At 47.6% G+C, this 20,559-nt stretch overlaps 1 protein-coding gene across 2 annotated transcripts in view; it reads right to left on the bottom strand.

Moving 5' to 3' along the window:
* Nucleotides 1–19,179, bottom strand: part of PCDH19 (protocadherin 19) — a 138,432-nt gene extending 119,253 nt beyond the window's left edge. For both annotated transcript variants that reach the window (XM_081179397.1, XM_081179398.1), the window contains exons 1-2: nt 16,003–19,179; nt 11,489–11,816 (exon numbers count right to left, since the gene is read on the bottom strand). In XM_081179397.1, coding sequence (XP_081035523.1) covers nt 11,489–11,816; nt 16,003–18,149 — 2,475 coding nt within the window. In that variant the 5' untranslated portion in view covers nt 18,150–19,179. The remainder of the gene's footprint in view (nt 1–11,488; nt 11,817–16,002) is intronic.
* Nucleotides 19,180–20,559: the final 1,380 nt, after the last annotated feature.

Below are 20,559 nucleotides of genomic sequence, written 5' to 3'. Positions count from 1 at the left end.
CTGGGGGAAAATTCATAAGCCAGAGGAAATAGCGGGGAAAGTAATGGCAACAGGTACTGGGGAATGATTGCCAGGGAGGAGAAGGTAGTTCTTAGAGGGAGAGGTGAGGAAAGAACCAAGCAGAAAGGGACACATTTGAGACTTCCGGGTTGGCGCGATCGGGAAATGGCGGATTCCCTCCGAGCTCCGGAGGGAATCGGCTCAGCGGTGGATGGGTCTTTGCCGTGCCGGCGACACGGGGACCCTTAAAAACCGCAGGCGCGGAAGCCTGCGGACTGAAGACTCGGCGGGTGCCTTAAGCGCCCCCCCTGATTCGCAATGAGCCTTTTTAAAGGCTACGGAGGGGATACAGGGGACGGCGTGGCACTGAGAGTCGACCGCTACCGCCGCTGAGCGAAGCCGCGAGCCATAACCGGAGAGCGCTAACTTCCTTCCTTGAAATTCGGACTGAAAAAAGAACCCGTGAGTAATTTGGAACTGAACTCTAAAACTTTTACCTTTTGAATTTGAGACGACCGGGGGGTGTGCTAAAAGGAAGTCCCCACACCCCCCCTTGCAGACGATCCAGAGCAACGAAATAAGAACTAAGCTGGAGTGCCTACCCTGTAAAGGGTGAGTTTTAAAAAGACAGTAACTTCCAAGATTTAGAAAGGTAAATTTGAGCAGGAGAGTGGAGTGTTGGAAGAGTCTTTGTTTTGTGGTAAACAACCCTCCCTCCCGGGCCCGGGAGCGACCTGATTTGGAGCCTGTATAGAGGAGCAGAATTTGACAGCTGTCAAAAGCTGTCAAATGGACTATTAATAGTGAAAAAAAAATTGCTGTTTAAGACCTCTCCGGATTAAAAGGAGTTACAATTGAACTAAAATCTTGAGAAACAAAGAAACAATAATAGGACAGAGGATTGTTGGAGAAAAGGTTACTCAGTAACCAGATTCCCTCTAGGGGGAATTCTGTGGAATTACAATGGCTGTGGGTGGAAAGATACTGAGAGAAATCGAAAGAATGTTCTCACTGGTGGGAACCCTACAGGAGCAGACTACAGCTATGAGTAAACAATTGACGACCTTGGATTTGGAAACAAGTAGTTCTGCTGAAAGTAATGAGGGCCTGAGTGAGAAAGAACCCACAGCTGAATTTGAAACAATAAACAAAGAAGAGGAGAAGACAAAACAAGAAAGAGAACAAGTTATCTGGGAAAGTACTAACCAGAAGCCGGCATCTGGAGAACACAAGCAAGGAGACTATTGGATTAAATCCACTCTAAGCCTACGAAAGATACAGAAGATGAAAGTGGAGGCCCTGGGACTTTATGGAATTCAGGAGCTCGAAATAAAGAAGTACAATTGGGGCCTCCACATAGACTTTGATTTTGACTATCAGCAAGACTTAGGCCTTGTGGAAATTCCTCAGCAGTTGCCTTTAAATATGGGAAGAGACTATGGACTGACTGGATTGATTGTTAAGGAAATCTTTCGAGACTCGATGATAGACAAAAAGGACTACCAACAAAACCGGCGGAGAGGGACTAAAAGAGAATTGAGAGCCTCGGATATCCGGAATCCAGGCTAAAAACTGTTAATTTGGACATGTCTTGGGAAAGGACGCAAAGCGGGGAGGGGAGGGAGGGAAGTATTAAATTTAAACAACACTCAAGACCAGGGGGTTTAGTATTAAGAAAATTATGTAAGAAAAAAGGAGAAATCGAGGGAAGAGAATTGGGGTCCAACTTAGGGAAAATTTATTTTTGTTTTTTATAAAAGGACTAATATTAAGATGGAAGAAATGCCAACTTGCTGACATAAGTTTGGGAATAGGGATGCAGGGGAGGGGGTGGGGGGAAGTCAAGGACTAGGGTTAGAAAATAAGATTTTCGGGAACTATTCATGTTTGTTGTTTTTTATGTTTGTTTTGGTGTGTTGTTTGTGTTTATATAAAATGTGAAAACCCAATAAAAATATTTTAAAAAAAAAAAAAAAAAAAAAAGCAGAAAGGGACACATTTTCCCCTCTCCCTCTGAAGTAGGTGCACAAACAGCTTAGGGACATAGAAAATGCCTCACACTGACTCTGGCCGCTGGTTCATCCAGCTCATTGCAGTCCACACTGGCTGATTATGACTGTCTAGAATTCCAGACAGGGGACCCTTTCAGCCCAACCTGGACATGCCAGGGATAGAATCTGAGACTTTCTGCATGCAGAGCAGATGCTCTATCACCTTCTTAGACCCCATGGTTACAGATCCTCCTTGCTAAGAACACAGAACGTTACCTTGAACCATGTCTGACCACTAGTCCATCAAGCTCAGTGCTGACTGGCAGCAGCCCTCCGGGATTTCAGATGGGGCATTTCCAGCCCCTCCCTGGAGATGCCAGGGATTGAACCCGGGACCTTCTGCATGTTAACCAGATGCCCTACCACCTAGTTACATCCCTTCCCACCAACCTGGGTTCCAAACCTTCCTGATCATTCCAGAACATAACACCTATGTGGGACAGGTGGGAGCTTTCTAAGAGCCCGTCACAGCCTGCAGTTGAGGTCTACTGCCATCTTACCTGAGGTACTGTGCACACCTAGCCACAGAAAGAGAAACAAAGGAGGGCAGAAAAGGGTCTACGGGAAATTCATAGCTGTTGGTTTTGTTTTTTAAAAAAGGTAAAACCTTGTTGATATATCCCGGTGTTTATCTGGATGCTTTAATCTCCATCTCCAATCCATATGCAAACAAACCTGTGGCCACATATGCAACTAGCAAAAGCATAAAAGCTCTGTTGGAGCGGAGGGATGGAAAACAGCATTCCTCTCAAGGTATCAGCGCTGTTTCTCCTAAGCCTCCCAGGGAACAGAAAACAGCTGCAGAGGATGGTGCCCATTGGGACAGGCAGGGCAGGAGGCCAACAGTAGGTGGAGCCAGAGCCGATGACAGGCAGAGCCAATTCATTCTAGCTTTGTTCCCATTTTCTGCCTGAGTTCTACAAAGGCAACTGTGGGAAGCTGGCAGCCAATGCCACCCCTAGGGTTGTATGTGAGGAAGAAGGCAAGCAGCTGGGAGTGGGGTGGCTGAGGGCAGGCTGGGGTTGGCAGGGCAGTGCCCCATTTGCCCTGACAGATGCTGGAAAACAACATGCTACTTTGGCTCTTCTAGAAATAGATCTAACCACAAAGCATGGTTTGTAAATGTCCACACTGCAGTGCAGACACAGAGAAAGATATGTGTGTTGTGTTGTAGTAAAAGGTAAGGGGACCCCTGACCATTAGGTCCAGTCGTGGCTGACTCTGGGGTTGCGGCACTCATCTCGCTTTACTGGCTGAGGGAGCCGGCATACAGCTTCCGGGTCATGTGGCCAGCATGACTAAGCCACTTCTGGCAAACCAGAGCAGCGCACGGAAACACCGATTACCTTCCCGCCGGAGGTGTACCTATTTATCTACTTGCACTTTGACGTGCTTTTGAACTGCTAGGTTGGCAGAAGCAGGGACCGAGCAACGGGAGCTCACCCTGTCACAGGGATTCGAACCGCCGACCTTCTGATCAGCAAGTCCTAGGCTCTGTGGTTTAACACACAGCGCCACCCTGTGTTGTAGTAGTGCTCTTCAAATCATATCAGGGCAACTTTTTATATGGTGGTGGTGATGGTACCCACCCTTCACCAGCAGGTCCTAGGCAGGAAACAAACAATTCAAAATGCGGTATTAAAAAACAACTAAATCAGTCACAGCCATAGGGTGGGTCTTCAAAACATGCATCTCAGCCATCAATGGGAAGGGCAAAGAAGCGTGTCCCCTTGCATTTGCAAAAAGCTGCGTAGAGAAGGTGTCAGACTCCCATCAGTCCCAACCAGAATGGCCAATGGTTGGGAATGATGGCAGCCGCAGTCCAACAACATATGGAGGGCGCTGTATTTGCTGCTCCTGTTCCATGCAAAATATTAAGGCAAAAGAACTTTGTCTTCTTTGGCAGCTGGTTCTCCTAAATACACACATTCCCTCTCTTCTTTTCTTTAAACCCCCACAAAAATAATGATGGTTACCACCAGGGCAACCCCCCCATAGTGCCACTGGGGCAACCAGTCAGCAGAGTGAAGAAATCCAGGCCATCCTGGCAGAGTGAGTGCTACAGCATCCCATGACACCCCCTGCCCTCACCTGGAAAATCCTAGAACTGTAGAGTTGGAAGAGACCTTGAGGATCATCTAGTCTAACACCCTGCAAAGCAGGAAAGTCAGGTAATGTCCAAGGGCTAATCTGTTAATCCCAATGGACTACAAGACCAGCAACCTAGCAATTTGCAGCTGCTGGGAGAGCTTGGCTTTCTTTCTGTGCTGAGACAGACTGCCTGACACCTGGCCTGACTTCGGCCTGCACCTGCATGCAATCCATCTGCCTCTGATATATCAGATGTCCAGAGCCTGAGTCACTGGTCTGATATACCTGGTGCCAGGAGGCTGAACAATTGGGGGGGGGGGGAATGGCCTATGCAAGTTAGGTTTGCATAGGTTGATTTGCATTGGAAAATTTTTCTGATGCCTTAGGGAGTGCTCTAATTTAGCACATCTATTTTATTTACTAAACAAAGCTAAAAATGTTTGAAACTGCAAAGCCTGCCTAATATGCCCCATGCCTGAATTAAAGGATTTATGGCCACATTCACACCATAAAGCACTTTGATACTACATTAAACAGGCATGGCATCTCACAAAGATTCCTGAGATTTGTTAAGGTGCTGAGGATTATGAGACCTCTATGCCCCTCATGCCTAGTGTTCCCTAGGAAGGGGGATTTATTATTAAACTACTTTGGGAATTGTAGCTCTGTGAGGGGAACAGGCGTCTCCTGGCAACTCTCAGCATCCTTATCAAACTCCAGCTCCCAGAATTCCTTGGGGGAAGCCATGACTGTTTAAGGGCTGACAGGCCAACAGCAGAAAAATCAGACATGTTGACCTTCAAAAGTACTACAGCTTCCATCATCCCTGACTGGTGGGAATTGTGGTCCCAACAATATCTTGAAGTCACCACATGGGCAGCCCTTGGTCAACAGCATTTGCTCCATCCCCTGACTCAACCTCATGTGAGCCAAAACACAGGCAAGGGGCTCCTTGGACAACAACAGAAGCTTTGTCAGAGACCTGTCCTTAGGCATCTATGTGGAGGAGACAGCAGTTAAAGGGCATCAAGGGGAGTGATTTTGCTGCTGTTGGTGCCAGAGTGAAGGGGTGAAAGAACTACTGTATCTGTCTTTACAGAGGAATTATGCAAGGACCAAGAGTTGTGTCGTCAGTGTAGTGGGACCAACTCTATGGAACTTCCTCCCACTAGAAATCAGGCATACATTGCCTGTGATAAATCTCTGGATTGGGCTCATCACCCCCCAAAAACTAAAGTCATCATCAGTGTACCTGTTTACAAAGAAGTAAATCCATAGTCACCTGCATTTACCAAAAAAGACAAAAAACAAAGAGCGGAGCGGAGTAGGTCATAAATATTTCAACAGCTTCTCAGCTTTGTTATTCTGTTTAAAGCAGGAAACATGACAAAACCTTTGATTGTTTTACTTAATACCAAATAATAATTCAAAGAGCAACAAACCAGCGTTAGTCAAGGATGCCCAACAGAAGGGTTGTGAGCACAAATCCATGTGCATTTCCTTCTCCTAGCAGCGAAGAAAATGGCTTATCTCATGATAAAAGTTTCACTGTTTCACAGCATGTGGGTGTTTTCTCCCCTCCCAAGAAGGGGGGAAGAAAGGAAAATAATAATAAGGCATTTCATCGTTCAAATATAAAAAGGGACAGATGTAGGAAAATCACCCTCGGGGAAATTGGCTTCATTTCACTGAAATCCGCAACGGCTTTCATACTTTTCTTCCTTTTTTATGTGATGTGTTAGAGACACCAGATACACCAATGGTGACTGGTCCATTATTCCACCACCCTCAGTCTACTAACAGCTAGCCCTCACTTGCCTGCGTCCTTACCTACAACCAGTCAAGGGTGTGGCAGCACAACCTGTCAGCTCCCCCCCCCCTTAGTCTCAGTGTAAGATCCAGCAGGGAAGAAGATGGGGGTCACAACTACAATTGGCTGGATCTGCTTGTCATTGACTGCTCGGGCTCCCTGCCTTCCTCCCCACCAGTACCAATGGACACCAGCCACCAATGACGTAATCATCATGGTGGAACATAGGGAGCTGCCTGATTCAAGAGAGGACCATTTCTCCACCCAGCCCAGAGTTTTCTACTCTGACTGGCAGCAGCTGTCCAGGACCCTCAGGCAGAAGAGCATCTCTCCGATTCTCTCCTGTCTGATCATTTTAAGTGGAGGTGCCACAGATTGAACCGGGAGCCTGCTACATACAAATCTGTGTGAGCCACCAGCTAGAGCAATGGTCCTTCCATCTGGAAGCAAGCCATTATATAATGGGAAAGCTCCCTCTGCTGCTCAACAGGGCATGGCAAGAACCAAGAGCTGGAGATTGCAGAGAAACAGGCTTTATAATAATAATAATATTTATACCCCACCCATCTGGCTGGGTTTCCCCAGCCACTCTGGGTGGCTTCAGCTCATCGGGAGAAGAAACTTCCTAATGCAAAGAGCGGCCTCAGGAAGTGATAGGTTCTCCTATGCTGAAAGAGCATTCAAATGGCCAGGCAGCCATTTGCCAGGGATGATCTGAGCTGCAGCCTGCATTGCAGGTCCTAGGAACATAAGAAGCTCATCTAGTCCAGCATCCTGCTAACACTTTGGCCATCCCTTGGGGAAGCCCATGGGCAGGATGTGAGCCCAAGAGTACTATCCTCTCCTGTGGTTTCCAACAACTGGCATTCAGAAGCACTACTGCCCTCTGACAGTGGAGGCAGAACACAGCTATCAGGACCAGTAGCCACTGGTAGCTTTATCTTCCGCAAATTTATCTAGCCCTCTTTGAAAGCCACCCAAGTTGGTGGTTGTCACTGCCCCTCGTGGGAGCAAATGCCACTGCTTAACTACGCGATGTGAAAATAAGTTTCCTTTGTCATTTCAGAATCTTCCGTTATTCAGCTTCAACTGGAAGCTGTCCACAAGTTTACAGCAAGCAAGGGACTAAGTTGATGACCTTCATGATGCCCCTTCCGACTTTGTGATTTGAAAAAGCTCTGCCCGTTCCGTCAAGTAGTGCTGATGCTCACCTAAGTAACCCTGTAATCAAACCACGAGGCTCTTGAATTTCATTTGGATTTTATAATACCTTATTTATAGCAGCTTTAAGTGTTGAAATTTGCATCCCAACTCCTCCCCAGGTGTTTGAGACACTGCACATGTAGTCACATCCTTTAATAATAATAATTTATACCCCACCCATCTGGCTGGGTTTCCCCAGACACGCTATGTGGGTAGCACCATGGCTCCGTGGCAGAGCATCTGCTTTGAAGGCAGAAGGTCCCCAATTCAGTCTCCAGGTAAGACTGGGAGAGACACCTGCAAGAAACCCTGGAAAGCTACGGCTGCCAGTCAGTGTGGACAATACCAAACTAGATGAAGCAATGTCCTCAGTAGAAGGCAGCTTGCTATGCTCCTGTGTGAGATAGGCCAGCCTGAAAGAGCATGATTGGCCTGGGGTCATCCAAGGCTGAGAAAGGACTCAAACCCAGGACTCCTGAGTCCAACCACTATACAGGTGATTCACATTTTGCCTGAGAGTTTGGTTCTGGGGGTCGACACATATAAACAAAAATGTGTAGAACCAGGAACCACCGGAACTGGGCCACATACAAGAAGGCTGCTTACTCAACTTTGGAAAGGAGGTGTGAGGGCATCCCATAGCCCTCTTGCCACCTTCCCAAAGCCTGCTGAGCACATGCCTAGCTTTGAAATGGTGGTACAAGGGCTGGCCAGCTTCCCAGAGCCTGCTGCCTTCTTAAAGCCCAGTTCCCCTTACCAAAAACTGCTGAGAGCTTGCCTGGCTTTTGGAAGGCAGCACAAGTGTTCTGGTCTAAGAGCTCTAGCACAGTCCCAAAACCCTCCCACCATCTTCCCAAACCCTGCGGAGCACTTGCTTGGCTTTGGGAAGGCAGCACTTCCCAAAGTCCAATGAGTGCAAAGCCTCACGAGTGTGAGAACTTTGCCCGCATCCAAAAGCCTTTCTGCCAGCTTTCCCAATGCCCGCTGAGTGCTTGCCCCATTTTGGAAAGGAGGTCCAAAAGCTCTAGTTGCCTGGCTTTGAAATGGCAGCATGGGAGCTCATGCCAGAGCCCTCCTGCTGACCTCCCAAAACCCAGTGAGTGCTTGCAGCTGGTAACTGCAGGAGCTCTGGCAAGCCCAGGAGTGGTTGATTTCCCATAGTCCAGTAAGTGCTTGGCTATGGCAAAAGGGTTCTGGCATTGTCCAAGAGTCTCTGGACCACCCAATTTGGTACCGCCTCCCCAAACTCTGCAGAGCGCTTGCCTGGCTTTTGGAAGGCAATGCTTCCCCAAGCCCGGAGAATGCAAAGCCCCATGAGCGTGAGAACTCTGGCAGCACCAAATGCCTTTCTGCCACCCTCCAAAGCCCGCTAAATATTTGCCTGGCTTTGAAATGGTGGGGCGAGGGCTCTGGCCGTGTCCCTGAGCCCTCCCAAAATCAAAGCCCGGGGAGCACAGTCGCATCCTTCACAAAGCCCAGATCTGCCTTCCCAAACCCTACTGAGCACTAGCGTGGCTTTGGGAGGGTGGCACCAGGGTTCCTGCAGTATCCAACAGCAGTCGTGGACTTCAAGCTCTCAAATTTCAGCAGCGCCCTGTGCAATGCTTCTCATGCTCTGTTCTACTGCATTGTTGAGGCACCTCCTGCAGTGTGGCACAAGTGCAGGCAAACCCAAAGTGTGTCATCCCAAAACTGCCTCTGCCATGAGACCTCCGCTGCCTTTCCAAAGCCTGGGTAGAGTGAGAGCTCAGGGTGCTTGCTGGGGAAGAAGGTGTAATGTCCCAGAGCGCTCCCCAAAGTCTGGTTTAACCTTCCCAAAATCTGCTTGCCTGCATTTGGCAAGGCAGTGAGGGCTCTGGCAGCAGGGCGTGTTGAGTTTTTAGCTTTCAAATTCCAAATATGAGAGATGCTGAAAATGACTTGGGAATTCAAGACATTTTGGTTAAATTAATACAAATTAGTTCTGTCTGGTAAGTAACACATTTGTAAGATTGCACAGAAATCATTAAAAATGATTGCCAAGTACTTGTGGTTACGATACATATTAATATTATTCCCACCTATTATTATTATTTCACATCTGACATTTTCAAAAGGTAAAATTAAAATCCTTTGGTTTTCTGAAAGCAGTTTGTGTGCTCCTCCATCAAATGTAGACTGATCAAGGCTAATGCTTTCCAATCACAAAAACAATGGCTGATTTGAATTCATCACACCCCAAAAACTTATTTTTAAGACCCTTCACTAAATTTTTTTGCAAAAGTTGAGTTTTGCCCCCTAAAATGGCATGCCTTACTCTGGCAGTGCCCATGCAGCCATCTGCTCCCTTCTCAAAACCCAGTGCCAACTTTACAAAGGCCGTGCTTGTGTTGCCTTGGGAAGACAGCTTGAGGGCTCGGGTACCTAGCACCCCAGAGTCCTCTCACCACCTTCCCAAAGCCTGTGCTGCCTTCTCAAAACCCGCTGAGTGCTTGCTCAGCTTTGGGAAGGAGGCGCTCCCACTGCCTTCTGAGAACTCTGGCAGTTTCCCATCAGTGGTGGACCTTGCGCAAAGCTGCAATTGCATAAGTTAAATAAGCGTAAGATCCGAGTTACTTGTACCATCCTGCTCAAATCAATCAAAGGATGTTTAGTTGAGTAACCATGTTTCTTGCACAGCCCAGACTTTTAGCTCAGAGCTAAATCCCATTTAGCTCATCAAGGTTTTTCCCAAGCCAGTATGCTCAGGACTGCAACCTTAATCAGTTAACAGGATGAATTTCTGATCAAATCTCAATAAACTTACAGTTCAGTAGCCTGAATTAGTGAAAGAAAACAGAGATCGCTTAACATGTCCAAAACAGAAGCAATCACCCACCATTGGGCTGTTTGAAGGGAGGGTGTCCCCCACTTAGTTATTTCCCTAAGTGTTTTGGTTTTGTATGTTTTTTTACTTCTGCAAACCTTGGGGTTCTCCCCCCCCCCAGCCCAAGTTTGTCTTTCCATTTATAAAAATTAAAATAAAAGGCAGTGGAGCAATGGACTTATTTTTAAACCCATGCTTCTTATGTTGAGACACTTCTCCTTTACCATGCATTTGTAACTAACATAGTCAGAATTAACATCCTGTTCATAAACAGAGTCAGAGGATGAGGACAGGATGATGATGTCACTAGCAGGGACAGCCATGTTTCATGAAGACGGAAGAAAGGAAGAGAAGACCGAAGAAAATCCATGCCTATCTGCATCTTACGTGGTGACATCTGGCCACCAACTATACAATATCAATATGCAATATCAACATTCAATTGCTACTTAAATTAAGAAAGCTCAATCTGCATTCACAACCTGTGCTAAATGCTCTTGTTTAAATTGCAGGGTGACACCTGAAAAGATCCAGATCAGCCACAGTAAGACAATGATGATGGGTCACATAAAAAACCCCAAACTATAAAGCCTAAATTAATTCTTTAGACATTATTTTTACATGCACACATGCACATTGTTGGGTCAACATAATGTAGGGGTGGGAAGCCCGTGGAACCGTGGCTGCTGCTGGACTACAACTCCCATCAGTCCAGATTATTCCTGGGACTGATGGGAGCTGGTGTCCAACAATATCTGGGCGGCCATTGGTTCTCCAACCCTGGTTTAATGGAAGGAACCAATGCCAACAGCTCCACTTAGACAAGTACAGTGGTACCTTGGTTTGCATACGTTTTGGTTTGAATATGTTTTGGATTACAAACACATCAAACCCAGAAGTGCGTGTCCCGGTTTGCAACCTTTTTTTTTATTACAATTCATTTTTTTATTACGAACAAAAAAATTTTGGAGGCCCCATTGGTGAAAGCATGCCTTGTGTTACAACCTGTTTTGGTTCACAAACGGACCTCCGGAACAGATTATGGTTATAAACCAAGGTACCATTGTAGTCCTAAAGTATGTCATAGAGTGAGAACCTAAGGACTACTTTCTGCGTCAGATCAAGGACCTCTGAGTCTTCAGGTGTCCTGGGAAGCCCACAATCATGGCATGGAGCCAACAGGACTCCCTTGTTATCCATCCCCAAGAGCTATTACTCAAGTGATCTATGAGGACCATGAATGTGGAAGTCCTGTATTGCCATCAGGACCACTAGCCACCACTGGCAGACTTCCTCGTCCTCCATGAATATGTCAAAACATTTCTTAAAGCCATCTAAACCTAGGTCCAGCTAACCCAGCATTCAACTTCCAACCAAAGTCAAGACACATGATGCTGGGCATTCACAAGCAGACCATGAAGGCAATGCCCCCCATCCCTTATGAGGGAAAGCTCAACATTTCTCAAGTCCCGCTCCCTCCACACTCACCTCCGGAAGTGGCATCCCATTGATGATGAGATCTGGCTGCTGAGGGCTCTGGCCGGTGAAGGTGTGGTGGTAGATATGGTTGGACCCCGTGTTCCTGTTGTTTTGGTTTTCTACGTTGAGGAAAGTGCTTTCAGATCGGCGGCAACCCAGAGGCAAGGTCTGCTGGTGGTAGTCAAAGTAGTTGAGAGATGACGTGAGGGAGGAGCAACTCACAACGTTCATTTTATCGGTCTCCTCTACATCCCGTGGCACCAGGCGGATGTCATTCTTGCTGATTTTTTTCTTCTTGTTCGATTTCTTTTGGTGCCCATAGGAGTACTCTGCAATTCTGCAGGACACAAGAAAGCAAAGTGAGTATCTTACTTCATCCTCAAAAAAAGACTGTATACTAGTCAACAGAGAATCCCAAAGGACTGGTTGCCCATCCACCTGCAGGGTCATCGACTTGGCTCTTGTGATAACGGAGGGTCTTTATTTTTTCACAGGCATAAAGTTTGTTGGTCAGACACATAAAGACAACAAGTGAGGAATAAGGACACACACACAAAAAGTTCCCTTGGCTTTGTCTGCTGCTTAGAATTGTTGATATCTAGTTACCAGAGATATAGTTCAGCCTGCAGAAAAGGGAAGAAAATAATTTATGTAAAAATCCATGAAGTGAAAAGTGAATGCATTTCCATTGGTAATAAGGATCTGAAAAGTTATTTAAACGGATTAATATAAAACGTGAAAAGCAGGGAGAGAGAAAAAAACCAGCAGAGAAAGGAGCAGTTCTATTTGCAGTTCCCAATAGCAATAAACCTGACACAAACATTTTGCCCGACCTCCCCTGTAGGTGTGTTGTAAAACTATCAAATGCAAACTTGTGAACAGCCACTTGTCTGGTCACCTGCGGTGAGTAAAACAGCGGCCACAAAGTCGGGTGACCTTTTAAAGCAGTTTGGTGGGCCAGTAAGCATTTCTGTGGGCAAGTCGTTTTTGTGAACTTGTGGACCAGGATGCAACATCCGTCTTGAAAATGTTATTGCATCTGTAGACTGCCTTTTCTTTTCAGTTTCGTTTCTCCTCATCGCATCTGGCCAGTCAGAACCTTTCCCTCAATGCCAGCTCTTTCCTGCTCCCTTCAAACTTAACATTCCTGTTGGCTACTGTTTTTGTTTTGTTTGTTTTTTGGCAGACAAAGGTGTTGCGCTTCAGAAGGAGAAAATTATCTTTTTGACCTTCAATCGGTTTACAGAATGTAGGTCTGCTTTGTCTCTTGTACACAAGGAAAGAAGGTAAAGAGTGGGGGAGACAGAGGAGTGGAGTTATCAGTAAACAAGGACCAGAAAAATAATTAAAAACATGACCGCATTCAGCGTTATCTCAGTAAGTCTAGATTGAAGTAACCGTAGCTTGGTATTACCGTTGGGGACTGTGTATCGTTATCAGTGCCACACAGATGTAGATATGCAGAGAAGATGCCAGGCACTGCAGTCTTCCGAAAGAAATCAGTTCAACTTTAAGCAAGGCCTGAAAATACTTGTTTCCAAAAGTGGGGTCCACTTAACTTTCAGAATTGCCTGGCTTGAAAATCCAGGAACTGTAATGATGAAACCACAAGAGGAAGTAACCTGAGAGGATCTTTCCACCTTACATAAGGATGTTGCTTATATTCTTACTTAATTGATAGCAGGGGAGTTTGACCAGGGTGGCGAACGACACTAAGCCAGAAAAAGTATCTTTACCTCTCATCACATGCATCGAGTGAAAGAGCACTTTTTATTAAACTCCCCTGGCACATTTGTGTTTATATAGCTTCACTGAAATATAGGACACTTTAAAGAGCAATGCAACCCAGGTTGGAAGGGAGGAAAGAAGGAAGGAAGGAAAGTTTGCCTGTTCCCAAGGTATTATCATGTAAATTTCCTGATAGTAGTGGAAAGATATCAAAAGAAAGGGACATATAGTTCTGCATACTGAGTCAGACCAGTGGGCCAGCTATCCCAGGATGAGCTATTCTGCTTGGCAGCAGCTTTTTAATATGTCGGGCAAAGAGAAGTCTTTTCCCCATCACCTGCTACCTAAAATCGCTTGACTGGGGATACCAAGGATTAAACCTCAGGCCTTTTACATGTTGCAAAAGCTTCCATTCTACCACTGAACTAAAGAACCCTCCCCCAGAGGCAAGGTTAATGGATTACTGAGAGAACAGTGGACTGGAAAAGGAAAGGGTAATAGGAGATGAATGTCAGAAGATGTTGATTTAAAAAAAAAAGGAGTGGAAGAGAGAGATAGGAATCCAAATTGAACACACTGGAGGTCTGAAAATCAGACACAGCAGGCTGATGTGCAGCCATCAGAACCGAGCCAGTGGGACTAAAGAACACTGCCCAGCTCCTGACACTCGTCATCTCCTTCCACCCCTCCCTCCGCTCTTTTCCACAGAAAATATACGTTGCAGCAAGAATGCTTCTCTCCATTCACTTTCAAAGCTCTTCTGGTGTGGCTGTATAAAGAGCTGGTTTGTTCCTCACTCCGGTCAATAAATGTTCCTCCCAGTGTACATCTCTATACATTTTCGAAAACCCCAGGTGTGGGGGAAGAGATCCAGACACATGAAAATGCCTTAACTGTGTTTGCCTAAATCTTTCAAGTTTGAAAATGCAGAATCTAAAATTTTGCCGACACGCATTTGTTCTGCTGTCTTATTGGAGGGTGGTGATGGTGCAGTTTCCTCCTATTGACCAATGATTTAATTAACACACACTTCATTAATCCCTGAGCCATCACACTAAACCAACTGGTTATACAGAAGTGCAAATCTGTTAGTGGCGTTGACACAACTGTAAATTCTTTTTTCCTGCTTATGTTCAGTGCCTGCCCTTGCTTAATGGACCGAGATGGAAAAGAAATTCAGCATATTAGCTCTCATTTAAAAGCCAAGTAGCTCCCTAGAAGAGTACATCTAATGGTTTTATTTTTGCAGCTGATTTTCCCTATGTGCACACACTAACACACATGTACACACACAGGTATGTATGCATCTGTGTGTGCGCACACACAAAACCCTGGTGCCCATTGTAAAAATGAATGAAAGAGAAACTCCAAGCTCTCAGTCATTATATCGGTATAAATAAAACTTTAAAAGGCTGCACATTCTCCCAGATTCTCCAAATTGCCTGAGGCATTTGTATGTTTCAATAGAGAGGGCAAAATTAATTTCCATCCCTTCCATCAGAAATGACTTAGGACTGAAGGAAGGGAGAAGTCACGGCTATTTCGCTCGTAACAGGATTAAACCATTTATGAGCCGCCGCAGCTGCTCCTTTATGGCGCCCAATTGATATTCATGTGCGGTTAGCGTTTGTCTACTAACTTGTGCAACACAGAGAATAGCAAGAGACAGACAATAATCGCCTGGCTGTTACATATTCAGGGGACTTCAATCCACATCTTAAGCTTTCAGATACAGGCGGGGGGGTTCATGCAGAGCCCCGCATCTCGGACTTAAAAAGATCACCAAACAAAAGTGTAACAAAAATAAGACAGCATTATTTTAAGTGTCAGGAAAGAGCTATGGACAACCTTTTGACTTAGCAATCAATTGGGCTTAAAGTTGCGGGGGTTTTTTTGCCGGGGTGATGAGTAGAACAGATGGCTTAGCTGTTGTTTTCTCTTTGCAAAACCTGCAGCACAATTTCCTAGTGTAAGGAAGCACTCGCCTTCCCTCTCTCTCTCTCTCTTTCTCAAAAAGACAATTTTTAAAAAGGCTTCCGTGGTGCATTTCTAGCCGAACCTTCCTTCCTTTCATCTCCTGTTCTGCCAGCTCCCTGTTCCTTACCTCCCAGAGAAAACAAGTGCAGCTCTAAAAAGCACCCACAGTGACCTCATCTGGTGGGGACAGGCTATTGACAGGATTGAGAAGGCCCTTAGAAAGCAATGTCCATCCGTGGCAACTGCCGTGTGAGTATGGGTTTATTCATCACTACAGCACCTACTCCCAAACTTCCCCCATGGAGAATCACTCCAGTGATTCTCAAAAAAAAAACCACCCTAACAAAACACCCCAGCAATTTGTCACATCCAAGCCTGAACAGAGCTCCATAGAAGCATATATCCACACCTACATGCCAAAAGGTAGCTGCAACCCTTCCCTTGTTCTTTTTCTTGTACTAACATTTTATGTACTTGGGGGGGGGGCATGTGTGTGGGACTTCTACACACACACACACTTTCCAAAGATAGGCGAGGTACAGATTTAAGACTGATCCCAGCTGGCCTGTTTATATTAAGGATAATTTGTTGCAAGCCATCGTATTAGATCCACTTCACTAACTGGGATTTGGGTGGGTGTGTGAACACATTAAAAAAAAAAGTCGGCCAGGAATTGGCCGTGGGTATTTTATGTGGAGCGACTTGATGCCTTCCTTTTGTTTGCAGTCAATTTTATTTTGTTTTAAATGGCACGCTATAAAGGCCAGGCACTAAATTCTTTTTTTTTTTTCTGGTACCAAGAAACAGACAGACTTTACCTGCAATTGTAGGTCCTGATTTCTTTGTTATCCCGTTTGCACTTTACTGCTACAAAGATCATGGTGACAAACAGAATGGCAGCAATGGAACCCAGGGCGATAATAAAGATCAGGGACAGGTTAACAGATCCTATGGATTCCTGGGCATCCAAGGATGGAGAAAGATATATCAAAATCAAGGCAGAAGCTGAAAGAGATGTTTTCCCATGGTCGTGGGCGACCACAATCAGCTCATAGGCAGTCTTTGAATTTTCCCCAAATGCTCTGGTGGTTCTTATTTCACCATTGACCTGGTCTATCTCGAAAAATCCTCTATCCCCTTCTGCCATCTCATAGGAAAGTCTGCCATTCTCCCCTTCATCATAATCATCTGCCTTGACCACCGTCACCAAGTAGCCAACCCCAGCATTCCTGGGGATGTAAACTTCTGCAGTCCCATTGACTAGAGTAGGAGCGGTTATCACAGGGGTGTTGTCATTGACATCCAGGACAATAACTCGGATAGTGGCATTGCTTTGCAAGGAGGGGTTGCCTCCGTCTTTGGCCAAGACCTTGAACTCAAAAGACTTGGTTTGCTCGTGGTTGAAGGATCTCAAGGCATATATGTCTCCCGAGTTTGGGTTGATGGAGACATAGGTGAAGACAGGCATGTCCCTGACTTGGGATGGCACAATCTGATAGGAGACGCTGCCGTTAAGGCCTAGATCAGGATCCCTTGCAGAAACTGAAAGGAGGTAGGCCCCAGGGGTGTTGTTTTCCTGCACAATGACCTGGTAGTAAGGTTTGGAGAAATGAGGGTGGTTGTCATTCTCATCTGTGATCTTGACAGTGAAGGATTTGGTGGCCTGCAAAGTTGGGATCCCATTGTCCTTAGCCTGGATGGTGAGGTTGTACTGGTCCCTCTGCTCCCTGTCCAAACGCCCATCCACCAGGATAGTGGAGAAGCTCTCGTACTCTTGCAGGCGGAAGGGCACACTGCCCAACAGTTTACACTGCACCCGGCCATTGGCACCAGAGTCCCGGTCAGATACTCTCACCAAGGCAATAACGTAGCCTGGAGGCGCATTCTCACTGACCTCAACCAACTCGCTGTTGACAGAGAGCAAGTTAATGAGAGGGGGGTTGTCGTTAGCATCCTGCACAGTGACAGTCACCTTGCAATGCGCAGGGATGGAACTGGGGCCAAGATCTTTGGCCTGCACATCCAGTTCGTAGGCATGGCCTTCCTCATAGTCAATTGCACCACTGACCGTGATCAGGCCCGTCTGGGGGTTGATTTGAAAGAGGTCCCTGGCCTTCTCAGACACAAAGCTGTGAATGGAATACAACACTTGCCCATTGGTGCCCTCATCAGGGTCTGTGGCATTGAGGCGGATGACAGGCGTGCCAGGGGGAGCGTTCTCTGGCACGCTCACTGTGTAGGCGGGCTCCTCAAAGAGAGGGTTGTTGTCATTTGAGTCAAGGACCCTGATGTTCAACTCCACAGTGCCAAAGTTGGGTGGGTCACCCCCATCCAAAGCTGTGATCATGTAACTGTAATGAGACTGAGTCTCACGATCCAGGCTCTTCTCGACCACCAGCTCAGCAAAGCGGGAACCATCTCCACGCACCTTGGTCTCCAAGCCGAAGAGGTCATTGGGCGTGATCTCATAGCTCTGCACCCCAAAGCTGCCCGAGTCCGGATCGTAGGCACTCTCCAATGGTACCCTGGTCCCCGGGCTGGCAGCCTCAGAGATCTCCAGTGCGATTTGGTCTGTGGGGAAGCTGGGCGCGTTGTCGTTTAGGTCTTTGATCTCCAGCTTGATCACACAGATCTCCATGGAGCTGGACATGACCTCCAATGAGATCACGCACTTTAGACTCTGCCTGCAAAGTAGGTCCCGGTCAATCTTCTGTTTGGTGACCAGTAACCCTGAGCCTGGGTTGATGTCCACCAGGTGTGGTGCAGAGTTGGAGACCACGCGGAAAGCGGTGGGCTGCCGGGGATCCAGCACAAAGCCTGCGTCTCGGGCATCTTTGGCGATGTTGGCGATGACGGTGCCGGCTCTCTGCTCCTCCTCCACTGAGTACTTCAGGTTGATCAGGGCTCCAGCCCGAGTCCACAAGAGAAGGAGCAGCAAACGGAGCAGTGGGCACAGAATATCCATAGCTCACGGCTCAGTGCACCCACTGCCTCCTCCTCCCCTTCCCTCTTGTTGCCTGTTGATTTTGCGGCTGGAGGAGAGAGGGAGGGATTTGGGCTTACTAGTTTGGGGTTTGTTTCAGCGATAGATAGAAAGAAAGGAGCGAATCAGAAGGAGAGGCAGGGGAGCTGGACAGGGTGGGTGGCTGGGGGTTAATCAGGAGAAGGAAGGGGAGACTTTGGATGTGGTTACTTTAAGAGCTAATTGCTTTTTGCTTCCCTGCCACAAATCTTTCAGCCTCAGTCCCTAGAATAAGCAACACCACCTAAAGAGGGGAGAGAAATACTGAATCCTTATCTTCCACTCAGCCAGGTCAAGGAGAGTTCTAAGTTACAGCACAGCTATATTCAATTTTTTTTTGGGGGGGGGTAATCACAGACACACACACATCCTAAGTGCAGTCTGTATATTGGAGAGGCGCCTCAATTTACTTGCACCTGGCATGCGCAAATCTCTTTCTCTTCTTGCCCCCCTTTCCTTCACTTCCACTCCCTTCCCCCCCCAAAATTGTACAGACCTTTATGCAAAACGCGGGCTCTCTGGGGGAGCCTCCGCTTGGCGAAGGTGTTCAGATATCCGGAGATTATTATTTTAGAAAAATGACAGTAATAAAGAGCGGCTGAAATCGGGGTGTAGAGAGGGAGGCTAGGCGGAAAGTAAGGCTAGGGCATGCGGAGGAGGGGCCGTAAGGAAAGGGCCACTAGCAGAGGCAAAAATCCGTGTCCGGTCATGTCACACGAGCGAAACTGGCCCTGGGTGGGAAAGGAAGATCGGGCGGATGGGGTGGCCTGGGAGGCGCGGGTGGGGAAAGGAGTCAGCTCGGCAAAATCAGAAGGCAGAGAGAGCGTCTTCTTAGAGAACTGCCGCCGAAGCACCTCCGTGCACTAGATGAGAAAGCGGAGGCAATGTCATCCCCAAATTACAGGCTAAACTAAAGGGGGGGAGGGAGAGAGGAAACACAGGCAAGGGGGGGGAGGGCACCCTGGATCACAGTACCCACCTCCTCACCTCGGTGTGCAAAACGAGGAACTGCTGGTGGATGGTATTCCGTGGTTTAAACGGGGGTGGGGTAGAAAGGAAGAAGGAACCACCGCTGACGGCTCTGCGCTGGGCGGGAGGCACGAAGCAGGGCGGGGGGGGAGGGAGAAAGAATCAAAGGCGCCGCTGTTGCAATCCTTCGCCGGGGAGACTCTCCTTTCTCCTCTTCTCTCTCCCCATGATTATTTCGCACTCGGCATCCTCCGGGCCGCTAGTCGCCAACGGGAACAAAGCGCAGGCGAGGAAAGTTTGGTTGCAAACCTCATCGTCCTTTTGCAAACTGTGGAGGGAGGAGGGCGAGGAGGAGCGGGGGGACAACTCTGGAGCTCCGGTGGAGCAGGAAGCCAGGTGGAAGAATAAATATAAGAATCCCTTGCAAAGAAGAGCTAAATTGGTGGATGCTTCCCCCCTCTCTCTCTCGCTCTCTGTCTCTCTTTAATGTTAAGTTCTCTGGAAGCCAATCCGCGGCTCCACCAGGCGGGCTGCGGGCGCCTTTGCAGAGGCCAGCCAGACCGCAGTGGCTTGCATCGCTCTCCAGCGGGTCAGCTCCTCGGTCCGCCGCTTCTCCCCTTTTTTTTCCTTTCCTTTTCCCTTCCTTCTCTGTTTCCAAATTTTAAATTTCACTACCCGCTCCCCCTGCCCGACTTTTGCAAGCGCCGGCTTCTGCCTTCCTCCACCACCTCCTCCTCCCCCCACCAACCCGGCGCGCACTGCTGCTGCTGCTTCTTCTGCTGCTGCTATTATTGCTGCTGCCGCTGCTGCAAACTGCTGGCCGCACGCGAGCTAGAGACACAGCGGCTCCGGTCCCGAGCTACGGCAGGGCTTCAGCCAATCGGAGCCCGGGGAAGCGCGTTCCAAGCCGAAGGGGCGGGGCCCGGCGAGGAGGAAAGGGGCGGGGCCCAGCGGGCGAAATGTACAAGAGTGGTACCCAAGGGAGCGAGAGATAAGAGTACCCTTTTCGTGTGTGGGCGCGCGCACGCCGAGGATGCAGCGAAGAGGAGTCACTCTGCAGGGTTCTCCAGGGAGCCAACTGGCTTCCCCTCTCCCCTGTCATCCCCACCCCCCCCACCCCTTTAGAAATATGATGGGGCAAATCTAAGATTTGGATATTTCGTTTCGTTTCGTGATTTCCCACCCCCTCCTGTAGGTTTGACTAACGTTTGTAGCGATCAGTGTTTGTTGTTTTGTTTTTCTAAGGCTGTTTTGTGAAAAGCACTTGTTCAAATATCATGAGACGGCTGGGAGTTTGCTCGGGGCAAAAATCCTGCAACGTTTTCCTTCCCTTTAAAACTTGCAAGGGCACGGAAACTGCTTGATGATTAACCTGCTTCCACAC

The sequence above is a fragment of the Podarcis bocagei genome (assembly GCF_964188305.1).
Source record: "Podarcis bocagei genome assembly, chromosome: Z".
NCBI lineage: Eukaryota > Metazoa > Chordata > Lepidosauria > Squamata > Lacertidae > Podarcis > Podarcis bocagei.
Note: the sequence above shows the minus strand (reverse complement) of the source record. Positions and strands in the feature narration are given on the sequence as shown.